The 20,085-nt window shown below is 42.7% G+C and overlaps 1 protein-coding gene across 3 annotated transcripts; it reads left to right on the top strand.

Annotated features, from left to right (window-relative positions):
- Positions 1–739: 739 nt before the first annotated feature.
- LOC123723662 (glyceraldehyde-3-phosphate dehydrogenase) lies at positions 740–19,430 on the top strand. 3 transcript variants are annotated; one of them, XM_045718647.2, is made up of 11 exons: positions 740–1,009; positions 13,595–13,654; positions 14,713–14,809; positions 15,027–15,133; positions 17,127–17,217; positions 17,488–17,606; positions 17,756–17,837; positions 18,001–18,152; positions 18,402–18,564; positions 18,775–18,872; positions 19,003–19,430. In XM_045718647.2, exons 2-11 carry the CDS (start codon positions 13,626–13,628, stop codon positions 19,070–19,072), a joined length of 1,008 nt encoding a protein of 335 aa, XP_045574603.1. In that variant the 5' UTR covers positions 740–1,009; positions 13,595–13,625; the 3' UTR covers positions 19,073–19,430. The 3 variants fall into 3 exon arrangements, with proteins under 3 accessions (XP_045574603.1, XP_082831579.1, XP_045574602.1); XM_082975453.1 differs by lacking the exon at positions 740–1,009 and adding an exon at positions 2,525–2,577; XM_045718646.2 differs by lacking the exon at positions 740–1,009 and adding an exon at positions 4,139–4,182.
- Positions 19,431–20,085: the final 655 nt, after the last annotated feature.

Here is a 20,085-nt window from a genome sequence, read left to right as displayed (position 1 = left end):
ACCAAAACGTCGTAGGTTCGAATCCCCAAGCCGGAAACGTGGACAAATCTGCCGTTCTGCTCTTGAGCAAGGCAGTTAACACCCAACAATATCTGTTCCCCGATGACGTGAATGACGATTAAGGCAGAACTCACGCCTCTCTGATTCAGAGGGGTTGGGTTTAATGCGGAAGATGCATTTCAGTTGAACGCATTCAGTTGTGCAACTGACTAGGTATCCCCTTTCCATAAAATAATTGTATGTTTTTCCCCAGCGATATTATTTTACACTCAGAAATTAGATTAGTGAAATACGTTATTACATTGAGATCGTGTGTAACTACAATGGATGGATGATGATTCACCACAATATGGTCTCACACGGTTTTCATCCATTCCACAAGGGCACGCACCATATCTCACGTAGCCCAGCAGCCGGATGCTCTGCAGAACACTTGCCCAGATAGTCACGTGCTGCAGCATGTGGAATTTTAGAGCGGTACTCTCAGATTTTTCCATCAAATTATGCAAATTAACGACTTTGTCATTAATGATCTGTTAGTATGGTTATGGTTCAGTGTGTGAAAATAATATAAAATACTAATTTCGATTTCTGTTCATAACAACAACAAAAAACATTCGTAGCCTATTTTTTTATATTTCTAAATACTCAATTGATGCTTGGTTGGATGTATAGTGCATCATCAGCTCCCGACTGGCGCAGTGGTCTAAGGGTGGCGCACAGTTGCCCCAGCGTCTTCCGTGTTTGTCCGGTGTAGGCCGTCATTGTTAATAAGACTTTGTTCTTAACTGACTTGCCGAGTTATTTAAAATATCAGTTTTCAGCATCCTCCCCTACCGCCCATAATTTGGCAACGGGCAATGGTTTCCATAGCAGCCGTGACCCAGCAGTAGATCAGGTGACGTCATGTTTCTAGGGCAATTAGACCAATACGCGTGTCACTAGTCTGCTATAAATTTAGAAGGCTGTTCTCTCTGCTTGCACAGTCACTGCAGCATCTCCTCTCAAGGTATGTATGATCGACAAAAGGACTTATTATATCATTGTAATATTTATTGCTTAATTTGTGTCTTTATAGTTTTTTGAATACCGTTGTAATAGTGTAGCAGTAGCTACATCTGAGCCTCTCCTTTCGCTTTAACATTACAAAGCCAGGAAATGATGGAGGCGGGGAAAGGATGCGCCAATGGCCTTGTGTAATAATTCGCGTTTCTGTACAATTTAATTTCTGAAAATATGACGTAGTTTGCTAACTAATGCAAAGCACATACCACTCTTGTTAATTAAGACACGAGTTGAGCGTTTATTGAGACCCACAAGATAATTCATTATTCATTCATTAGAAGGCAAAATGTGCAGAGGTTACGTGACACTGTAACTCGAACGATGGTGCGTTTTCCGGAAGACTGTTGAGAACGAATATTGTGGCTTCATACAACATTTAGATTGCCTTCATGCAATAAATAACCAGTTAATCTGTTTCCCCACATCTGAACCTAAATGGTCGGTGTAAATCAAGAGTTCTGGCATAAATGACTGTACAGGAAATCCCAGAAATGTTACTCTAGCTAACTGGCTACGTGCCTCAACACATACTGATGATGAATTCTTTTGATTGCGTCATAGCATTATAGAATGTTACGGTCGCAATGATGAAAAATCTAAACCAAAAAATGTAGCCAAATTAAGCCGAGCCCACTTTTTTTTTAATGAAGTTGAATTGTAATTGATACATTCACGTTGACGGTTTTAATTTTGGGTTTGAGATTAATAATGATTGAAGATGAATTGCATGATTCCAATGATGCTCTCTGAAGGGGGAAGCCATGGTGTGCCGTGTCGCATCAATGTGCCTACCGATTAGGTTACTTTGTCCGAATTGTAGCTAATTGTATTAGTTGCTAAAATATACATGTTTTACAACTTTAATCAAGATGTCAACCGTTTGCAAAGACAGGAACAACAGGTTTCGACTCGGGTCACTATGGAGAGGCAGCCATCTCCAGATGATGGGCCTTCATCACTGCGATGGTGAAGGTCGTATCATACTGTAAGGTCATTTTACAGACCCAGCCTATTTTCCAGGCGATGCCATAAAGAGTGACTGATTCCCTGCTGAATTAATTGCCTCCTGCATAAACCACTTATTATATTCTGGATATAAAATTATTCCTCATCTAAAAGAACAGAAATGGCATGTTAGAATAGTTGACATAATTATATATTTCAAAATGAAGTGATTTTAAAGTTAAAATGTATTCAATGACCAATATGTAATGCATATCATCATCCTCATTAGTAAATTGCTCATTTATCTAGTTTGGCCTGCTTGTATGCATGTGCACTGTGTCAAGTATCCTTCTGGAAGACTGCTAAGGGCATTGATTGCACATGCAAAGGCCTAATATAAACAAGATGATGATGATGTACTGGTTTGGTCGTGTGATTATAGATGGGGCCTAGTCCTATTTTCCTGTTTTAGGCCTGAACATGCCTGCAGCTGAGAGACTGTTCGAGATCATCGAAACCGTGACGTATCATGGGAAAATTGAGACTGACTGATCAACAAATAGAATGGTATAGTTATTTATAGTGGAAGTTAATCAGCCAGTCTTGACTTTCTTTTGAAGTCGTCTGCAATGTCGACCGCAACCAGTGTCTTCCTGTGTAAAAAGAGGTGGTTCCCTCAAACTCTACTCCCTCTCTCTGACCTGCTCAATGCACTTTCCTTTTTTTGGTATGCACTTACAATCATCTTGAGGTTACCATGGAGATTTCCCACACCATTATTTACAGTATGTGTGTGAAGAATCCTATCCGTGTGTTCATTATACATGTATTGTTAGTGTATGGCTGTTGAATCAGATTTATCTGTGAAAGGGAACACATTGTTCTTTACCTGCCTTACGAAGGCCTATTTTTGTGCAGTTCTGGCTTGTATAGTGGTGAGAACTTGATAAGCACTGCTGATGCAACATGCAGCCCATCACTAGCTGTAAAACTGCCTGGGTTGATAGTTAACCACACTTCCTGGCTTAACTAGGCTTGACTTTTGAATTTGATTTGTGCTGACTGAGTCCTCTCTTGATGCTGGGGTTAGAGATAGCTATCACTTCCCCAAAGATGACATTAGTAAATTATCACATGGATGTCGTTGTGTGTTTCTCCCGAATCCCCCCTGACTCAGCTGCACATTTCAGGCAGATCACATGCTGGCAGGGTGACACTGGCCGCGTTCGACATTGCAGACGTAACCCCTCCTTAATAATCCATCCCCTGCAGTTTGCTACAACTGTTCATTTATTCATGGCTGTTCTGTTCTGCAGCGGCCACCGTCATGCCTTTCCCATCTGTGTGCCTTCCTGTTGTGTTCTGGTTGGTCGGCATCTCCTGCTGACCTATTAGGTTTCACAGCTCTAACAGAAAACAAATGGACTTAAACGTATTGCCGCCTTGAAGATTTAGTCTGACATGACACAACAGGGTTACAACTTGATGTTCTTTTATCACCACAGGACAGGTGCCTGGCTTATTATGCATTTAGCAAGTGTCTGGTTTTGTCCAGACAAAGTTGACTACATTAGTCTATTACTAGGCCTTGATGGTGTGATATTTAGTTGTGAGTTGACTGGCTGTCTGCAGTGAGGGCAGTCATGTGACAGTAAAGAGGCAAGGTGCTGAGGCTGACTGGTCCTGAGGCTTGTACAGGAGGACTGGACATCATGCCGCTCTCTCTGACAGCTGTCCAACCACATTAGACTGATTACATTCTCAGACTGAGAACCAGTAGGCTATACAGAGGTTCATTTGATGTATTTGAGATTAGCCCACATACAATAGTTTAGCTGCAGGCTATACAATCAGACTTTTCAAACTAATCAAAATGATCTTGAAAACATGCTTTTGACCATAAGTGTTTTTTAAATTTTTTTTAGGTAATCATGTTTGTTTCATAAATACAGAAGAGGTTTGATACATTGCTTTACTGAAAATAATATTCTACATGTAGGGCTGCGTGAGTTTTAATGCAGTTTATTATCCAAAGGCGCGTGGCAGTCTGAGCAGGTTGCATACTGAGCTGTCTTTTGTCTCCAACCCCTCGTGGCTCAGGTCTCAACAGTGGAAAACTACTGAGTTCTAGTCAATACAAGACATGCCTGGGAATGTAGAAAATGCCAGTGGGTGGGTGAGGCAGCACATTTTTTCTCTCTCTCTCTGCTGAGGTTAAGACAGATTGTAGAGGTTAATGTGGGTGCTCTCTCTATGCAAATGACAATGCTGGTCATGGAAATTATAGTATATTTATTGTTATTACATTGTAAATATCTATTACCTACAATTACTCAGCCAACCTCTTGCATCATATTTGCCTGGTTGTGTCATTCTTCCTGTGTGCAGCACAGTAAATGGACGTGGTGGTATGACACAGCACTTCCTCAAAATGGCTCACAGTCTCACCTCTGCTAACAGGAATGGTTTCCATCTGCCTCATCCCTCAACACAGCCACACGCTGGTTTTTGCTTTGTTTCTTGATTGTCAGCATTTTAATGAATATTGGAGTAAAAGGCCAACTCGTTCATAAACGCTTCCATATTGAGACGCACCCACTTTATTTTTGTCCCATTGTCTGGGACATTTTCTACCTGAGTGGGTATCTGTATGCCCCTGGGGTGAATGACCCACTTACTGCAGGGTTGGTGCTGTAGCTGTTGACCAGTGCCTATCTGGGTGAGTGGAGGGGTGGACTGCTGCACCCCAACAGGAGAAGCCCCATAGCACTTGACTGATTGTTCCAAGTATGTCTAGCCAGACAACTACCATGGTGGATGTTTCAAACAAAGTACTCATTATTGAGCTTTATTACCCCAGGCATTTTTAATACCTTGCTATGAAATATTATTGGTATGATGGTCAATATACCTAGGGATGTGACGGTCAGGTCAAGGAATTTTGGATGGCGGTTATTGGTCAGCCAAATGACCGCTGTCACTGGAATAGATGTAAGACACATTTTCTCCTCCACTCCTGACTGCATGTGCTGCTGCAGGGAGTGGGAATCACTTAGACAACCAAATATTAGTTTGCTACAGCATCTTGCTTGTTTCAGAAAGGAGCAACAAATAGTTTCATCAAGTTGTAGAGTCCATGTTACAGCAGAAACGGAGTCAACCCCATGAATGCCCGGCTCTCCTGTTCTCAGTCAGCTGTTCTTTCCACACACCAAATTATATCTATATCTATCAGTAGGGTTGCACAATTTGGGAAATATTCAGAGGCGGAAACTTTCCATCGGAAATGTATGCATATTAATACCATTTAAATGTAGCTGTTTTTTGCATTGGATATATTTATCATATGGAGACAAACAGAAACCTTTTACCTTATCATAAATAGACATAATTGCAAATGATTAAATCCTCCCAATAGAAATAAATGTTATGAATTGAACTTTAAATGAGTTGACTCTTCACATGGGATGATTTCACTGTACAACAGAATACTGAATGATCCCCAAAGATCCATCGCATCTCCCAAAAACGTTTTCAACATCTGTAAAATGATAGTTTCTAGACTAACGCTTTGGTTGTCTTCCTCTCAGGCTTCCATGTCTTCTCCTGGACCTCAATGTCCACCTCTTGAACATCAGACTCTGAGACCTCATCTTCACTGTCACTTTCCAACCTTGTTGAGAATGGCTCGTTGTCAGGCTCTAAAATCTGCCCAGATGGCCACCAATGTTTTCAACCCTTGTATTGGTCAGCCTGTTGCGTGCTTTGACGCGTGCGTTCCCAAACAAGGACCAGTTGCGCTCTGAGGTGGCGGCTGGTGCGATTTGGAGGTTGATGGAGGCAACAGGGGAAAGGGCCTCAGAGCCACAAAGTCCCTTCCACCATGTGGCTGATGAGATATGTTGGCATGACTGCCATATTGCATCTCCATCCCAAAGCCCTTGCTTGGAAGTGTACTTCACCAGACTGCCAAGAACCTTGCACTCATTCAGGCTAAGGTGGCGAGGACACGGTAGTGATGACACCATAGGCCTTGTTGATCTCTGCACCAGACAGGATGCTCTTGCCAGCATACTTGGGGTCCAACATGTACGCTGCGGCATGTATGGGCTTCAGACAGAAGTCTTCACGCTTTTTGATGTATTTCAAAACTGCAGTTTCCTCTGCTTGGAGCAACAGTGCAGTGGGCAGGGCAGTACGGATTTCTTCTCTTACATATGCAAGCAGTCTGAACATCAGGGATGGCATTGCCTCCCTCAATCTGTGCAATGGCTACTGCTATAGGTTTCAGGAGATTCAGGCTGCTTACCACTTTCTCCAAAAATACATAATCCAGGAGGATCTTCTTGATGGGGCTGTCCATATCGGCAGACTGTGATATGGCCATTTCATTCAGAGACTCCTTCCCCTCCAGGAGACTTTCAAACATGACAACACCACCCCAATGGGTGTTGCTGGGCAGCTTCAATGTGGTGCTCTTATTCTTCTCACTTTGCTTGGTGAGGTTTATTGCTGCTATAACTTGATGACCCTTCACATGCCTTACCATTTTCTTGGCTCTCTTGTAGAGTGTATCCATTGTTTTCAGTGCCATGATGTCCTTGAGGAGCCGATGGGTATGATGTGAGGGTAGGACTCCTCCACTTTAGACCAAGCAGCCTTCATGTTCGCAGCATTGTCTGTCACCAGTGCAAATACCTTCTGTGGTTCAATGTCCTTGATAACTGCCTTCAGCTCATCTGCAATGTAGAGACTGTTGTCTGTCCCTTGTGTCTGTGCTCTTGTAGCATACTGGTTGAGGGGTGGAGATGATGTAGTTAATTATTCCTTGCCCTCGAACATTCGACCACCCATCAGATGATTGCAATACAGTCTGCTTTCTCTATGATTTGCTTGACCTTCACTTGAACTCTGCATCCAGCAAATGAGTAGATAAAACATGTCTGGTTGGAGGATATATGCTGGGCAACGAACATTCAGAAATCTCTTCCAATACACATTGTCTATGAGCATCCGAGGTGAACCAGTTGCATTCACAGCTCGAGCAAGACCTTCAACAGCATTTCTCTGACTACGTTCCTCCATTGAGTCAAAAACTTCTGATTCCAGGAGGACCATGAGCTGTTGCTATCGATAAGGTGTGTGATTCAAATAGAAGTATTTATTGTTTTATTTGATTTGACCTTTATTTAACCAGGTAGGCTAGTTGAACAAGTTCTCATTTGCAACTGCGACCTGGCCAAGATAAAGCACAGCAATTCGACACATACAACAACAGAGTTACACATTAACTAGTAAATGGGCTACTATTTACTAGTTAACAAAATATCATATAAAATATGTTCACACCACCCAATATTGTAATCAAAACTTACCAGAAAGCATGTAGTCCTTGGCTCAGACAGTGTAGTAGTGTGGGCTCAATTGCATCTCATTAGTGTGCAAGATCTTGAGAATCTTGATGGAAGAGTACACTGCACATGTGATGGAAGAATGCACTGTGCATGCAGAGGGTTGCCATTCCATTGAATTGGGGATAGTTGAACCAAAATATGCCACAAGACCTAGAATTGCCTTATGTGTATCCCACGCAGGTTCACTGTTATAAGCTAACTTTTTTTTGATGAATTTAAGCAAATTCCCCAGGAAATACAATTCCGGAAATTTACCAGAACGTTTTCAACCCTTTGCAAGCCTAAGTACCAGTCAAAAGTTTGGACACCTACTCATTGAATGGTTTTTCTTTATTTTTACAATTTTTTACATTGTAGAATAATAGTGAAGACACCAACTATGCAGTAAAGCATATGGACTCATGTAGTAATCAAGTGTTACACAAATCAAAATATATATATATTTTAGATTCTTCAGTAGCCACCCTTGACAGCTTTGCACACTAGGAAATAGTAAAAATAAAGAAACCCTGGTATGAGTAGGTGTGTCCAGACTTTTGACTGGTACTCATGTGTGTTATGAAGGTTATTTTATGACAGTCTTCATCTGTTACAACGTTATACAGTAACTGTGCCAGCCCTAAATATACCATGGCTTTTGCTTGAATGACACAATCACAAAAACTGCTCTTTGCAGTGTTTGGAACCTGATCATGGGGTGTTGGTACGGGGGACCAGTACGGGATTTTTTTTTTTTAATGAAATGTATGCATTCACTACTGTAAGTCGCTCTGGATAAGAGCGTCTGCTAAAATGACTAAAAATGTAAAAAATGGTATGCAGACATGTGGTTAATTTCTAAACCTGATGTGTCAGTTTTCAGTAGAACAGGCAGATAATTGATTGAGTAAGAAGCAGAGGTGGATCCCATAGGCCTTAACAAACACTGGCCGTTTGTCTGTGCTGGACTTTAATAAGAGTCACCACCATGTTGTCAGCAGCGTGCGCCTGAAATCCTCCACATTTTAGCTCTTGAGAGCCATTTGACATCTTGAGGCATCCAGAACACAAGTCCAGTATTGATTGGTCCCCTCGACAAAGGATTCTATTTGTCAGCCCACTTGGGTACTCTTGAGACCAAAAGAGGAGGGGTGGTAGTACTTCAGACAATGATACATAGACACAATAACAGAACCCGCCGACATTTTCTTTTGAAGACCACATCGTCCTTGAAGAGACAGGCATGGGGCTTGTTTACTCCTTTTTTCTCAAGAAACAACATGGAGGTGATAGCAACTCCACTGCACTAGTTCTGTGGATTGAACCAGACTGCAGATGAAGGGGAGAAAGGGAAGGTGTGAACAGAATATAAAGGAGGGAGGAATGTGAGAACACGATACTAACATGGAGCCTTCTCTGATGGCCTCCATGCCTACTTGCCTGTATCACTAATGGCTGGGTCACCTTGTGATGTCTGTGGCAAGGAGAATTGAAGATGGCCAGACAGTCTAACTTGATGACATCTTTTTAATGTCCTTATCCAAACGTTCAATGTTACTGAATATATCAAAGTAAATTTCAAGCTCCAGACTAGTACTTTTAATTCCCCTCTAGTGCAGTGAATGGAGTTGAGGCATAGAAGGCATTGGTTTTGCAGTCTGTGTGACTGCGTTAGGTGAGGAGGATTCACGGTGAGCTTGGCCCAGTTGGTTCATTATAGGCCAGTCAATCCAGGCAGCAGACGCAGTGCATTCTGGGGCTCTTTAAAAAGACCACGGGCTGGAGGAACAGGCAGATTAGGATAAGCCAGCTGGGTTAGTTGCGGTGGGAGCCACACAGAAATACGGGCACAGATTATCAAGTTGTCTAACGTTACACCAACCAGATGCAAGGGCAATCCTGTGTGTCCTTTCAAAGACAGCACTAAGTCCTACCTTGCTGCAGCACAGCAGTTTTACATAGAGGCCTGCAAGCTGTGGAGAGGAGTTGTGAGGAGATCTATGATTTATTGCTCATTGGAGGATACTGCAGATCCTAAGCACATTCAGTAAGGTACTTGACTTTATGATACTAGTCCAATTAAATATGTAGTTTTGCATAGCCCTCATGTTATAGTCTACACCCAGACAGTTTGAACCGGGTGCTAGACATTGGACAACCAGACAATCCGTCGGAAGAACCTAGGTCTATTTATAGCTATTTTGAGTTGATTGACCAAAGTGTTGCTTCGATTGGTCGGAGGTGTTTTAGCCCTAAGGGCTTTGTTCCCACTAGTCTAGCCTAATGCCCCGAGTTCAGTACTAGTTCTGTTCCGTGTATGGATTGTTTTGTGCACCCATTTCAGTGACCCTCCGCTCATAGTGGAAAAGCTAATGGAGGATAACTGGGATTCCCTTCATATAGGGATCCAGCTTTTGTCAAATGAACATCAGATTTGACTTTTCGTAGCTGATTAGGATAATTAGGTTACGGTTAGGAAAAGGATTAGGGTTAGCTAAAATGTAAAAAAAAATATATATATATTTTGATGTTAATTTGACAAAAGCTGGATCCCTTCAAGCCGTGACTAATATAGCCTATCTGTCCAGGGTTTTTATATCAGTGTCTGATTTCGAGGTTATGGTGACCTCTTCACTTGTTAAGTTTACAAAGAGGCACACAGGCTTTTTCAAGGTCTCATTTTAGGCGTAACATCAGCTCATACAGTCAGTTGCTGATGTGTTAATAACCTTAGAATTTTAGAGTTTTAATTAGGTAAGGTTACAGCAAGGCTAGTTTGTGGCCTAATGATTTATCCTAACTTGAGAGAAGAAACAAACCACATTTACTTTTCCTTTGAACTGGACATGGTCATGGATTTGTTTTTCTTTTATAGACCTAAATGTTATTTTAGTCCTGTTAGAGTGATTTTGGCTGCACATGGAGGTCCAATATCTGTCATCATGGCAGACTAGGATAAATCAATAGTCTCCTTTGTTTTTTTTCAGTTGAAATTGATTAATGGGTCTGTCATTTGCTTTATTGGTTTAAATGTCACCTACAGTGGCAGAAAGTATGAACCCTTTGGAATTACCTGGATTTCTGCATAAATGTGTCATTATATTTGATCTGATCTTCATCTAAGTCACTACAATAGACAATGTGCTTAAACTAATAACACACAAACAATTATACATGTTCATGTCTTTATTGAACACACGTGTAAACATTCACAGTGCAGGGTGGGAAAAGGATGTGAACCCTTGGATTTAATAACTGGTTGACCCTCCTTTGGCAACAATAACCTCAACCAAACGTTTTCTGTAGTTGCGGATCAGACCTGCGCAACGATCAGGAGGAATTTTGGACCAATCCTCTTTACAAAACTGTTTTAGTTCAGCAATATTTTTGGGATGTCTGGTGTGAACCGCTCTTGTGGTCATGCCACAGCATCTCAATCGGGTTGAGGTCAGGACTCTGACTGGGTTACTCCAGAAGGTGTATTTTCTTCTGAAGCCATTCTGTTGATTTATTTCTGTGTTTTGGGTCGTTGTCCTGTTGCATCACCCAACTTCTGTTGCGCTTCAATTGGCGGACAGATAGCTTAACATTCTCCTGCAAAAAGTCTTGAACTTTCGGAATGTGTTTTTCTGTCGCTGATACTAAGCTGTCCAGGCCCTGAGGCAGCAAAGCAGCCCCAATCCATGATGCTTCCTACAGCATACTTTCCAGTTGGGATGGGGTTTTGATGTTTGTGTAGTGCCTCTTTTTTGTCCTCACATGGTGTTGTGTTCCTTCCGAACAACTCCACTTTAGTTTCTGTCCACAGAATATTTTACCAGTAGCACTGTGGAACATCCAGGTGCTCTTTTGCGAACTTCAGACGTGCAGCAATGTCTTTTTTGGACAGCAGTGGCTTCTTCCGTGGTGTCCTCCCATGAACACCCTTCTTGTTTAACGTATCATAGACACATCAACAGATGTTAGCATGTTCCAGAGATTTCTGTTAGTCTTTAGCTGACACTCCAGGATTCTTCTTAACCTCATTGAGCCTTCTGCACTGTGCTCTTGCAGTCATCTTTTCAGGATGGCCACTCCTAGGGAGAGTAGCAACAGTGCTGAACGTTCTCCATATAGACAATTTGTCTTACCGTGGACTGATGAACATCAAGGCTTTTAGAGATACTTTTGTAACCCTTTCCAGCTTTATACAAGTCTACAATTCTTAATCTTAGGTCTTCTGAGATCTCTTTTGTTCGCGGCACGGTTCACATCAGGCAATGCTTCTTGTGAATGGCAAACTCAAATTTTGTTAATTTTTTATGGGGCAGGCCAGCTCTAACCAATATATCCAATCTCGTCTCATTGATTGGACTCTAGGTTAGCTGACTCCACTTAGCTTTTGGAGAAGTCATTAGCCTAGGGGTTCAAATACTTTTCCCAACCTACAATGTGAATGATTAAATGATGTATTCAATATAGACAAGAAAAATACAAGAATTTGTTATTAGTTTAAGCAAATTGTTTGTCTATTGTGACTTAGATGAAAATCCAACCAATTTATACAGACATCCAGGTAATTCCAAAAGGGTTCACATACTTTTTCTTGCCGCTGTATAGAGCAATACAGATTATGGTAAATATGATGCATTGATAGCTCTATAGCCCAGGGCTAGGACTTGTTTATAACAGCAATGTTTCAACATTGATATAAGAGTTTGCCACATCAATTTCCAACAAATGTTTTCATCGACGCAAAATGAAGAAGCAGGAATTTCCTGATTGTTGCATCACTTTGTTAGCCAAGGGTAGTAACTTAGTTATGCGGTCCATCCTCCAACACGTACCTGACATTGTTATTGGTCAACTGTATTTTGCAAGTATTGCCTCAAATGTGTTCAAACCTCTCCTGACCTCAAATTACCTTCAGCATTTGGTTGAACGTTTCTTTGACTTGCTCAAACAGTATGTAAAGACAGTTAAACTATAAAGCCTTATTTTTATAGTCTCAGCTGTAAACTTGCTTTCTAGTTACAGGAAGTGTCCACAACTAACCCAGCTGGCTTATCCTAATCTGCCTGTTCCTCCAGCCCGTGGTCTTTTTAAAGAGCCCCAGAATGCACTGCATATGCTGCCTGGATTGACTGGCCTATAATGAACCAACTGGGCCAAGCTCACCGTGAATCCTCACCTAACGCAGTCACACAGACTGCAAAACCAATGCCTTCTGTGCCTCAACTCCATTCACTGCACCAGTGGGGAATTAAAAGTACTAGTCTGGAGCTTGACATTTACAATTTGATTATATTCAGTAACAACCCTCCCTCTTTTTGTTTAGTAGACATAGGCCATTGGTTATCTCAGTGTTTTTAGAAACCTCCAAACATGCTCCTGTACAGAACAGCCAGCCACTCTGTCAAATACCACACATGCAGCAGCTTGCCCATAAAGTCATGTCTATCCCAAGGCTCATATTTATACGTTTCCATGCAAGTTGAGCTGAGAACAGAGAAGCATGTCTGTGTCCAATCCTCCAATATAGGACAATTGGAGAAGTCAAAGTAGATGAATAGCCTAGTCTCCTATTAAACCAGAAGGTTAAAGTGTGTTATCGTTCAACTGGAAAGTAATGAGACTGGCCTGGCACCAGGCCTACAGGCTGGTAATACAGTGAGTTAACATTGCAGAGGAGAGCTACTGATTTATATCCCCTGTGGATTCAGACAGGCTAGAAGGGAGGAGCCCAGAACCCAGTGTTTGTTCCATACTGGGTTAGTTTCCCCTGGACTATACAGAAAGGAAGTCCTCTGAATAGGAAGTCTGGGCCTGTTGCTTCTCTGTCTGGCATGTTAAACAGGCCTGGAGACAATGGAGCCTCACGTAGCCAAGTTAGGGACACAAATCTAACCTACACTTCCCATCTCTAGGCCACCTAGTCCTGCACTACATAGCAGAACAAGTGTTTGACTTAGCTATCTGCTGTTACATAACTGGACAAATTAAACTGTGGTACTACTTTCTCTGCTGTTATAGAAAAAAAAAAAGATTGCTTGCAGATTCTAGGCACTGTGCTCTGTGGGAATAGACGGCCTGGGAAGCTTCAGTGTTAGATGGCCTACCCTAATTGTGAAAGCTGTACATATGCAAGACTTTGCTGTTTCTACAGGGAGAGATACTTTTGTTGCAATACATTTTCTAATGTCTTGTTTCAGGTTCACCACTACAACCCAATCAACAGCAACTATGTCAGACCTCTGTGTTGGGATCAACGGGTAAGCATTACATTCACCTCTAATACACAGATTGTTGCATATTTATCAAAAACGGTGTCATTAAAAAAGAGATGACCCATGTGCACCAACAAAGACATCCAACCCCAGTTAAGATTTATGTAATAATAACAGGCTATGGAGCAATATAAATGTGCAATGCAATTGCAAAACACTGATAACTGAAGGATCTATGGTGTAAATTGCATTTGGGAGCAGCAAACAGTGAGCAGACATTGGGTGTCTGTCAGCCCCCACGGAGCCTGTGGTTGTAATCAGTGGCCAGTTGCACCAGTTGAGTGTAAAAATTGTTCTTAAATTTCAGTTTGGGCGTAGCTACGTCCAACTTTGGGATAAGAATGTAGTCGTAGCTATGTCCGGTGTAAGCAATGGGCGTTGATGAGATTTGATGCTTTATAATGATGGTTGCTAGGCAGCGCCCATTACTAGGCTGTTACCATCCTCGTGCCCATACTGAACTTTGCGAGGCACGTCTCATCACTTTGCAAAGCCCACCACTATGCATGTTTTCTAAACCACATCTGGATGGGTCAATCAATAATTACTGTGGGAATGAATATCACTAAATTACGAAAATATTGGCATAAAGTAGGCTAATTTAAATACTTTAAAGTAATAGCCGTGTGGTCAAACATGTGGTGTAACGGGTATCATTTTTAGGTCCGGCGTAGAGCACATGTTACGTTGGACATAGAGTTACGACCAAAATGGTGCAACCGGACCCAGAAGGTGTGGTGTTGAGGGGAGTCCGTAGTGTTAGATGGGAAGAGGACAGCACTGTTAACAGATAATAAGGATTACACTGTAAACCAGCACACCACTGCACATACAACAGTCACACGGTTAAGTACACACATTTCTTCACTCGCCCTTCCACATGCTGTGTAAATCCTAACTGAAACATGTTAATTTAGCATCATCTGGAATTTTTCACAGCAATCCCAATACAGACTGGACGAGGGAATTTTAGAATGGTTTTTAGGGTAGAAATCCCATGTCACCCTGTGTACTGAATCCACCCTTTCCCTCTCTCTGTCCAGATTTGGCCGCATTGGCCGCCTGGTCCTCAGGGCCTGCCTGCAGAAGGGAATCAAAGTCGTTGCCATCAACGATCCCTTCATCGACCTGCAGTACATGGTGAGCTGAGTCTCTTTCAGTCCCTCAATCAACAGCCTTCATATAACATGGCACCCTGCCATATTAATCAGAGGAGGCCAGGTCAAGCTACCTGTGTGCTTATGTGGTAGTATTTATTGTAATAACACACCAATTACCCCATCATGTGTAATGAACTGATAACCTTGATCTCTGACAATGTCCGTTTAGTTTTTTCTCCAACATTCTTTCTCCACAGGTTTACATGTTCAAGTATGACTCCACCCACGGCCGTTACAAGGGTGAGGTGAGCATGGAGGACGGGAAGCTGATTGTGGACGACCACTCCATCTCCGTATTCCAGTGGTGAGTGATGACATCATCGCTTGTGCGTGCGGCGTTTCTGTATGTCTGAGTAAAGTTCCATTCTATGGGGCTAGGTTGATTTGGGATTGAGCGTGTGTGTGCCCCTTTCTCCCTGGCTCATAGAGTATTACCTCAGTGGTCTGTAATCCCTCTGGCCATTATCTCCTCAGTGTTGCTATTGGCCTTTGAGGGCTGGCACCACCTGTCTGCAAGGCCCAGCTCAGTGATAACACTGAGTCTTAAAGGAAATATTCACCCATTTTGAATGTTAATCCCAAAAGTTCCAAAGGAATATACATTTCAAATGTCATATGATGGCTATATACAGTGTTGTAATGATGTTCAAATAGTTAAAGTAGGAAAGGGAAAATAAATAAACATAAATATGGGTTGTATTTACAATGGTGTTTGTTCTTCACTGGTTGCTGCTGGGATGGCACACTGTGGTATATCACCCAATAGTTGATCAAAATTGGATTTGTTTTCGAATTCTGTGGGTCTGTGCAATCTGAGGGAAATGTGTGTCTCTAATATGGTCATACATTTGGCAGAAGGTTAGGAAGTGCAGCTCAGTTCACACCTCATTATTTTGTGTGCACTTAGTCTGTCATCTCTTGAGATCCAGATCTGCCTACGGCGGCCACTCTCAATAGCTATGCTCACTGAGTCTGTACAGTCATGGCCAAAAGTTGCGTATGACACAAATATTAATTTTCAAAGTCTGCTGCCTCAGTTTGTATGATGGCAATTTGCATATACTCCAGAATGTTATGAATGGTGATCAGATGAATTGCAAAGTCCTCTTTGCCATGCAAATGAACTGAATCCCCCAAAACATTTCCACTGCATTTCAGCCCTGCCACAAAAGGACCAGCTGACATGTCAGTGATTCTCTCGTTAACACAGGTGTGAGTGTTGATGAGGACAAGGCTAGAGATCACTCTGTCATGCTAACAGACTGGAAGCTTCAAAAGGAGGGTGGTGCTTGGAATCATTGTTCTTCCTCTGTCAAACATGGTTACCTGCAAGGAAACACGTGCTGTCATCATTGCTTTGCACAAAAAGGGCTTCACAGGCATGGATATTGCTGCCAGTAAGATTGCACCTAAATCAACCATTTATCGGATCATCAAGAACTTCAAGGAGAGCGGTTCAATTGTTGTGAAGAAGGCTTCAGGGCACCCAAGAAAGTCCAGCAAGCGCCAGGACCGTCTCCTAAAATTGATTCAGCTGCGGGATCGGGGCACCACCAGTACAGAGCTTGCTCAGGAATGGCAGCAGGCAGGTGTGAGTGCACGTGTGAGTGCATCTGTGCTACCATCAGTCCTGTGTCATGCCAACAGTAAAGCATCCTGAGACCATTCATGTGTGGGGTTACTTCTCAGCCAAGGGAGTGGGCTCACTCACAATTTTGCCTAAGAACACAGCCATGAATAAAGAATGCTATCAAAACATCCTCCGAGCAACTTTGGTGACGAACAATGCCTTTTCCAGCATGCTGAAGCACCTTGCCATAAGGCAAAAGTGAAAACTAAGTGGCTCGGGGAACAAAACATCGATATTTTGGAAACTCCCCAGACCTTAATCCCATTGAATTTGTGGTCAATCCTCAAGAGGCGGGTGGACAAACAAAAACCCACAAATTCTGACAAACTCCAAGCATTGATTATGCAAGAATGGGCTGCCATCAGTCAGGATGTGGCCCAGAAGTTAATTGACAGCATGCCAGGGCAGATTGCAGAGGTCTTGAAAAAGAAGGGTCAACACTGCAAATATTGACTCTTTGCATCAACTTCATGTAATTGTCAATAAAAGCCTTTGACACTTATGAAATGCTTGTAATTATACTTCAGTATTCCATAGTAACATCTGACAAATTATATAAAGACACTGAAGCAGCGAACTTTGCAAATTAATATTTGGGTCATTCTCAAGACTTTTGGCCACGACTGTACATAGTCAAAGCTTTCCTTAATCTCTCTCTCCCCATTAGTATGAAGCCCCATGAGATCCCATGGGGTAACGCCGGTGCCGATTACGTCGTTGAGTCCACCGGAGTCTTCCTCAGCATTGACAAGGCCTCTGTAAGTAGCACTACCCAGACACAGAAGACACTGACACTCGTGTGTCCCCGTCAAGCACTGATCACTATAGCGCTCACCAAGGCCTGGCGTCAGCCAAATAAGTAACCCTAATGTACTTTGCCAAAATAAAGCTATGAAACTCTAAAGACTTTATCAACAGTTCTCAGGTGTAGTAGGACCAGTCGGATCCAGACACAAACATTAAATATGATGTATTATATGTGCATGCAAGACTGGAGACTCAATGCGTTTTCTTTTCTGTTTCCACAGTCCCACATCCAGGGTGGTGCCAAGCGGGTGGTTGTGTCTGCCCCCTCCCCCGACGCCCCCATGTTCGTCATGGGAGTCAACGAGGACAAGTACGACCCCTCCAGCATGACCATCGTCAGGTGAGTCCCTTTATTCCTGACCAATACATGCATGATCAAAGAGCAAACTCTTTACAAAAATATTCAAGAATAGTCAACCTTTAATAACGCTAGCATAATTGATTCATCTGAATTGGTGACCTATTGTAATTCTCTCTGGTCATCCACAGCAATGCATCTTGCACAACTAACTGCCTGGCCCCCCTGGCTAAGGTCATCCACGACAACTTCGGCATCGAGGAGGCCCTCATGGTAAGTGTTTCTCTTCCATTAGACTCTGTCCATGCATCTTCATGACCAGCATGCAGGGAGCATCTGAATGTCTTTTGTTCCTGTGATCCATATTGACATCTGCTGACGCTATGGAACCCATGCTCATCTTTCCCTTTTTCTCTCTCTCTGGTCCTCCTCTCAGACCACAGTCCACGCCTACACCGCCACCCAAAAGACGGTGGACGGCCCCTCTGCCAAGGCATGGCGCGATGGCCGTGGTGCCCACCAGAACATCATCCCTGCCTCCACCGGAGCTGCCAAGGCTGTGGGCAAGGTCATCCCTGAGCTCAACGGGTCAGTAGATGGGAGGGGGGGGGGGGGGGGGTTGGAATGACATCAAACATGTGGTTGATACTATTCCATTGACTCCATTCCAGCCATTATTATGAGCCGTACTCCCCTCAGCAGCCTCCTGTGATGGGTGTGTTTGCATACATTTATGTGATTGAGCCTACTACTTATCAAAGATGCTGAATGCAGATTTGTGCTTGATGAAAAAGACTGATTATATAAGTGCTGATGTGAGTCTTCTCTCTCTGTCAGCAAGCTGACTGGCATGGCCTTCCGTGTGCCCGTGGCTGACGTGTCAGTGGTGGACCTAACCTGCCGCCTGTCCCGGCCCGGCAGCTATGCTGAGATCAAGGCGGCTGTCAAGAAGGCCGCCGAAGGACCCATGAAGGGATACCTGGGATACACTGAGGACTCTGTAAGTTAATTACAAAATATGTATGTCAACATGAAAGATGAGCAGAGGTGGAAATGGAGCTCAGTTTAACTGGCAATTATATGATGTGTTATTAGCAAGTTGTAGTTTAAAAGCAGGGCTCCTAGATTACATAGATCTCTGTGTACTGCAGCTGTTCTGTTGGTGGGTTTCTCACCTCTTTATATATATGTATATTCCCTGTCCCACCAGGTTGTGTCTTCTGACTTCATTGGAGACACCCACTCCTCCATCTTTGATGCTGGCGCCGGCATCTCCCTCAACGACAACTTCGTCAAACTCATTTCCTGGTAAATAACTCCCTTAGAATTAGAGTAAATATTCAATCATTCTTAATTCTATAGTTCCTCCCCTGCTAATGCTGAACCTCTTTTTGGTTATTCTCAGCCCTCAACTAAACTGTCACCATCTGTTCCCCAGGTATGACAATGAGTTCGGCTACAGCCACCGCGTCGCTGACCTGTTGCTGTACATGCATTCTAAGGAGTAACTTTCCGGCTCCAGAAAGCTGGAATGGGACCCACCCCCCCCCCCCTTTTACATGCACTCACACCCTCCAGTGTCACACCCTAGCACCCCCAGCCCTCCACCACTCTCTACAAGACAAGTTAGTCTCTGTAGTAGGCTGTGTGTACGAGTGTTTGTTTTTTCCTTTATGAAAAAGTCCCACTGAGACGGTTTTGACTTGACAGTATGTGTTTGTCTTCCCAGAACATTGCCGTAGATGTTTCCATACTGGCTGTTACCATGTAATATTGGTGTTAAAATAATTCTAGTTTAAGAGTCAAGTGAGAAAGACAAGCTACTAACTAAAAAAGTAATAAATCTGGAAAATCTTTACAAATGTCTCTGTCTTGCCTTGTTGTTCTTGTTTCCTGTTTGCCCGGTGTTATAAGAACATGTTTTCACACAATGACAAATAAGTCATCTGCATTCAGGATAATCAACAGGATGCAGAACATGAAGATGATGCATTATAAAGTGACAATTGTATGGTAATGTGTTTGTTACATTAATGACAGGATCAGACTTTTGTATGCACATTTGCATTATTTGAACATCACTGTTTGAAAATTATATTGAAACAAATGTTATTCCCTAAACGACAGTTTTAATAGCTGATGCTTTAGCCAGGCCAGTTTTAATACTATGCCGGAACAAAAGTCTGCATACCCATGTTGGTGCCTAGGACCAGGAGTCAAACATATTGAATTTGCCAATCTGGTTGTGCATGTTGCACTGGATGACTTCTCAGCAAGGTTTTCTGACAGAATTGAACAGGTGTAAGGCCATGGGACTGATAGTTTCTCAATCAAGTATCAACTCTCCAAGAACATGCAAATGCATTCTGAAAGCTATCTGGAAGTCAACTATTGCAGGTGATTTAATCCTGCCCTAACAGGAATCGCAGGAGACATCTAGTGGCAAATATTGTAGCACAATAAGGTAAACCAAATGACAGGTGGTACATATTTTCTGCATTCAACACTGTTCAAATGAAAT

Source organism: Salmo salar, chromosome 05 (assembly GCF_965601325.2).
Source record: "Salmo salar chromosome 05, fSalSal1, whole genome shotgun sequence".
NCBI lineage: Eukaryota > Metazoa > Chordata > Actinopteri > Salmoniformes > Salmonidae > Salmo > Salmo salar.
This window is presented reverse-complemented; position numbering and strand designations above follow the sequence as displayed.

Coding starts and splice junctions, on each gene's coding strand:
- LOC123723662 (XM_082975453.1), top strand. CDS start 2,540: ATGGGAAAATTGAGACTGACTGATCAACAAATAGAATG. Junction 2,578..13,594: donor ACTGATCAACAAATAGAATG/GTATAGTTATTT, acceptor GTCTTGTTTCAG/GTTCACCACTACAACCCAAT. Junction 17,607..17,755: donor TCCAGCATGACCATCGTCAG/GTGAGTCCCTTT, acceptor GGTCATCCACAG/CAATGCATCTTGCACAACTA.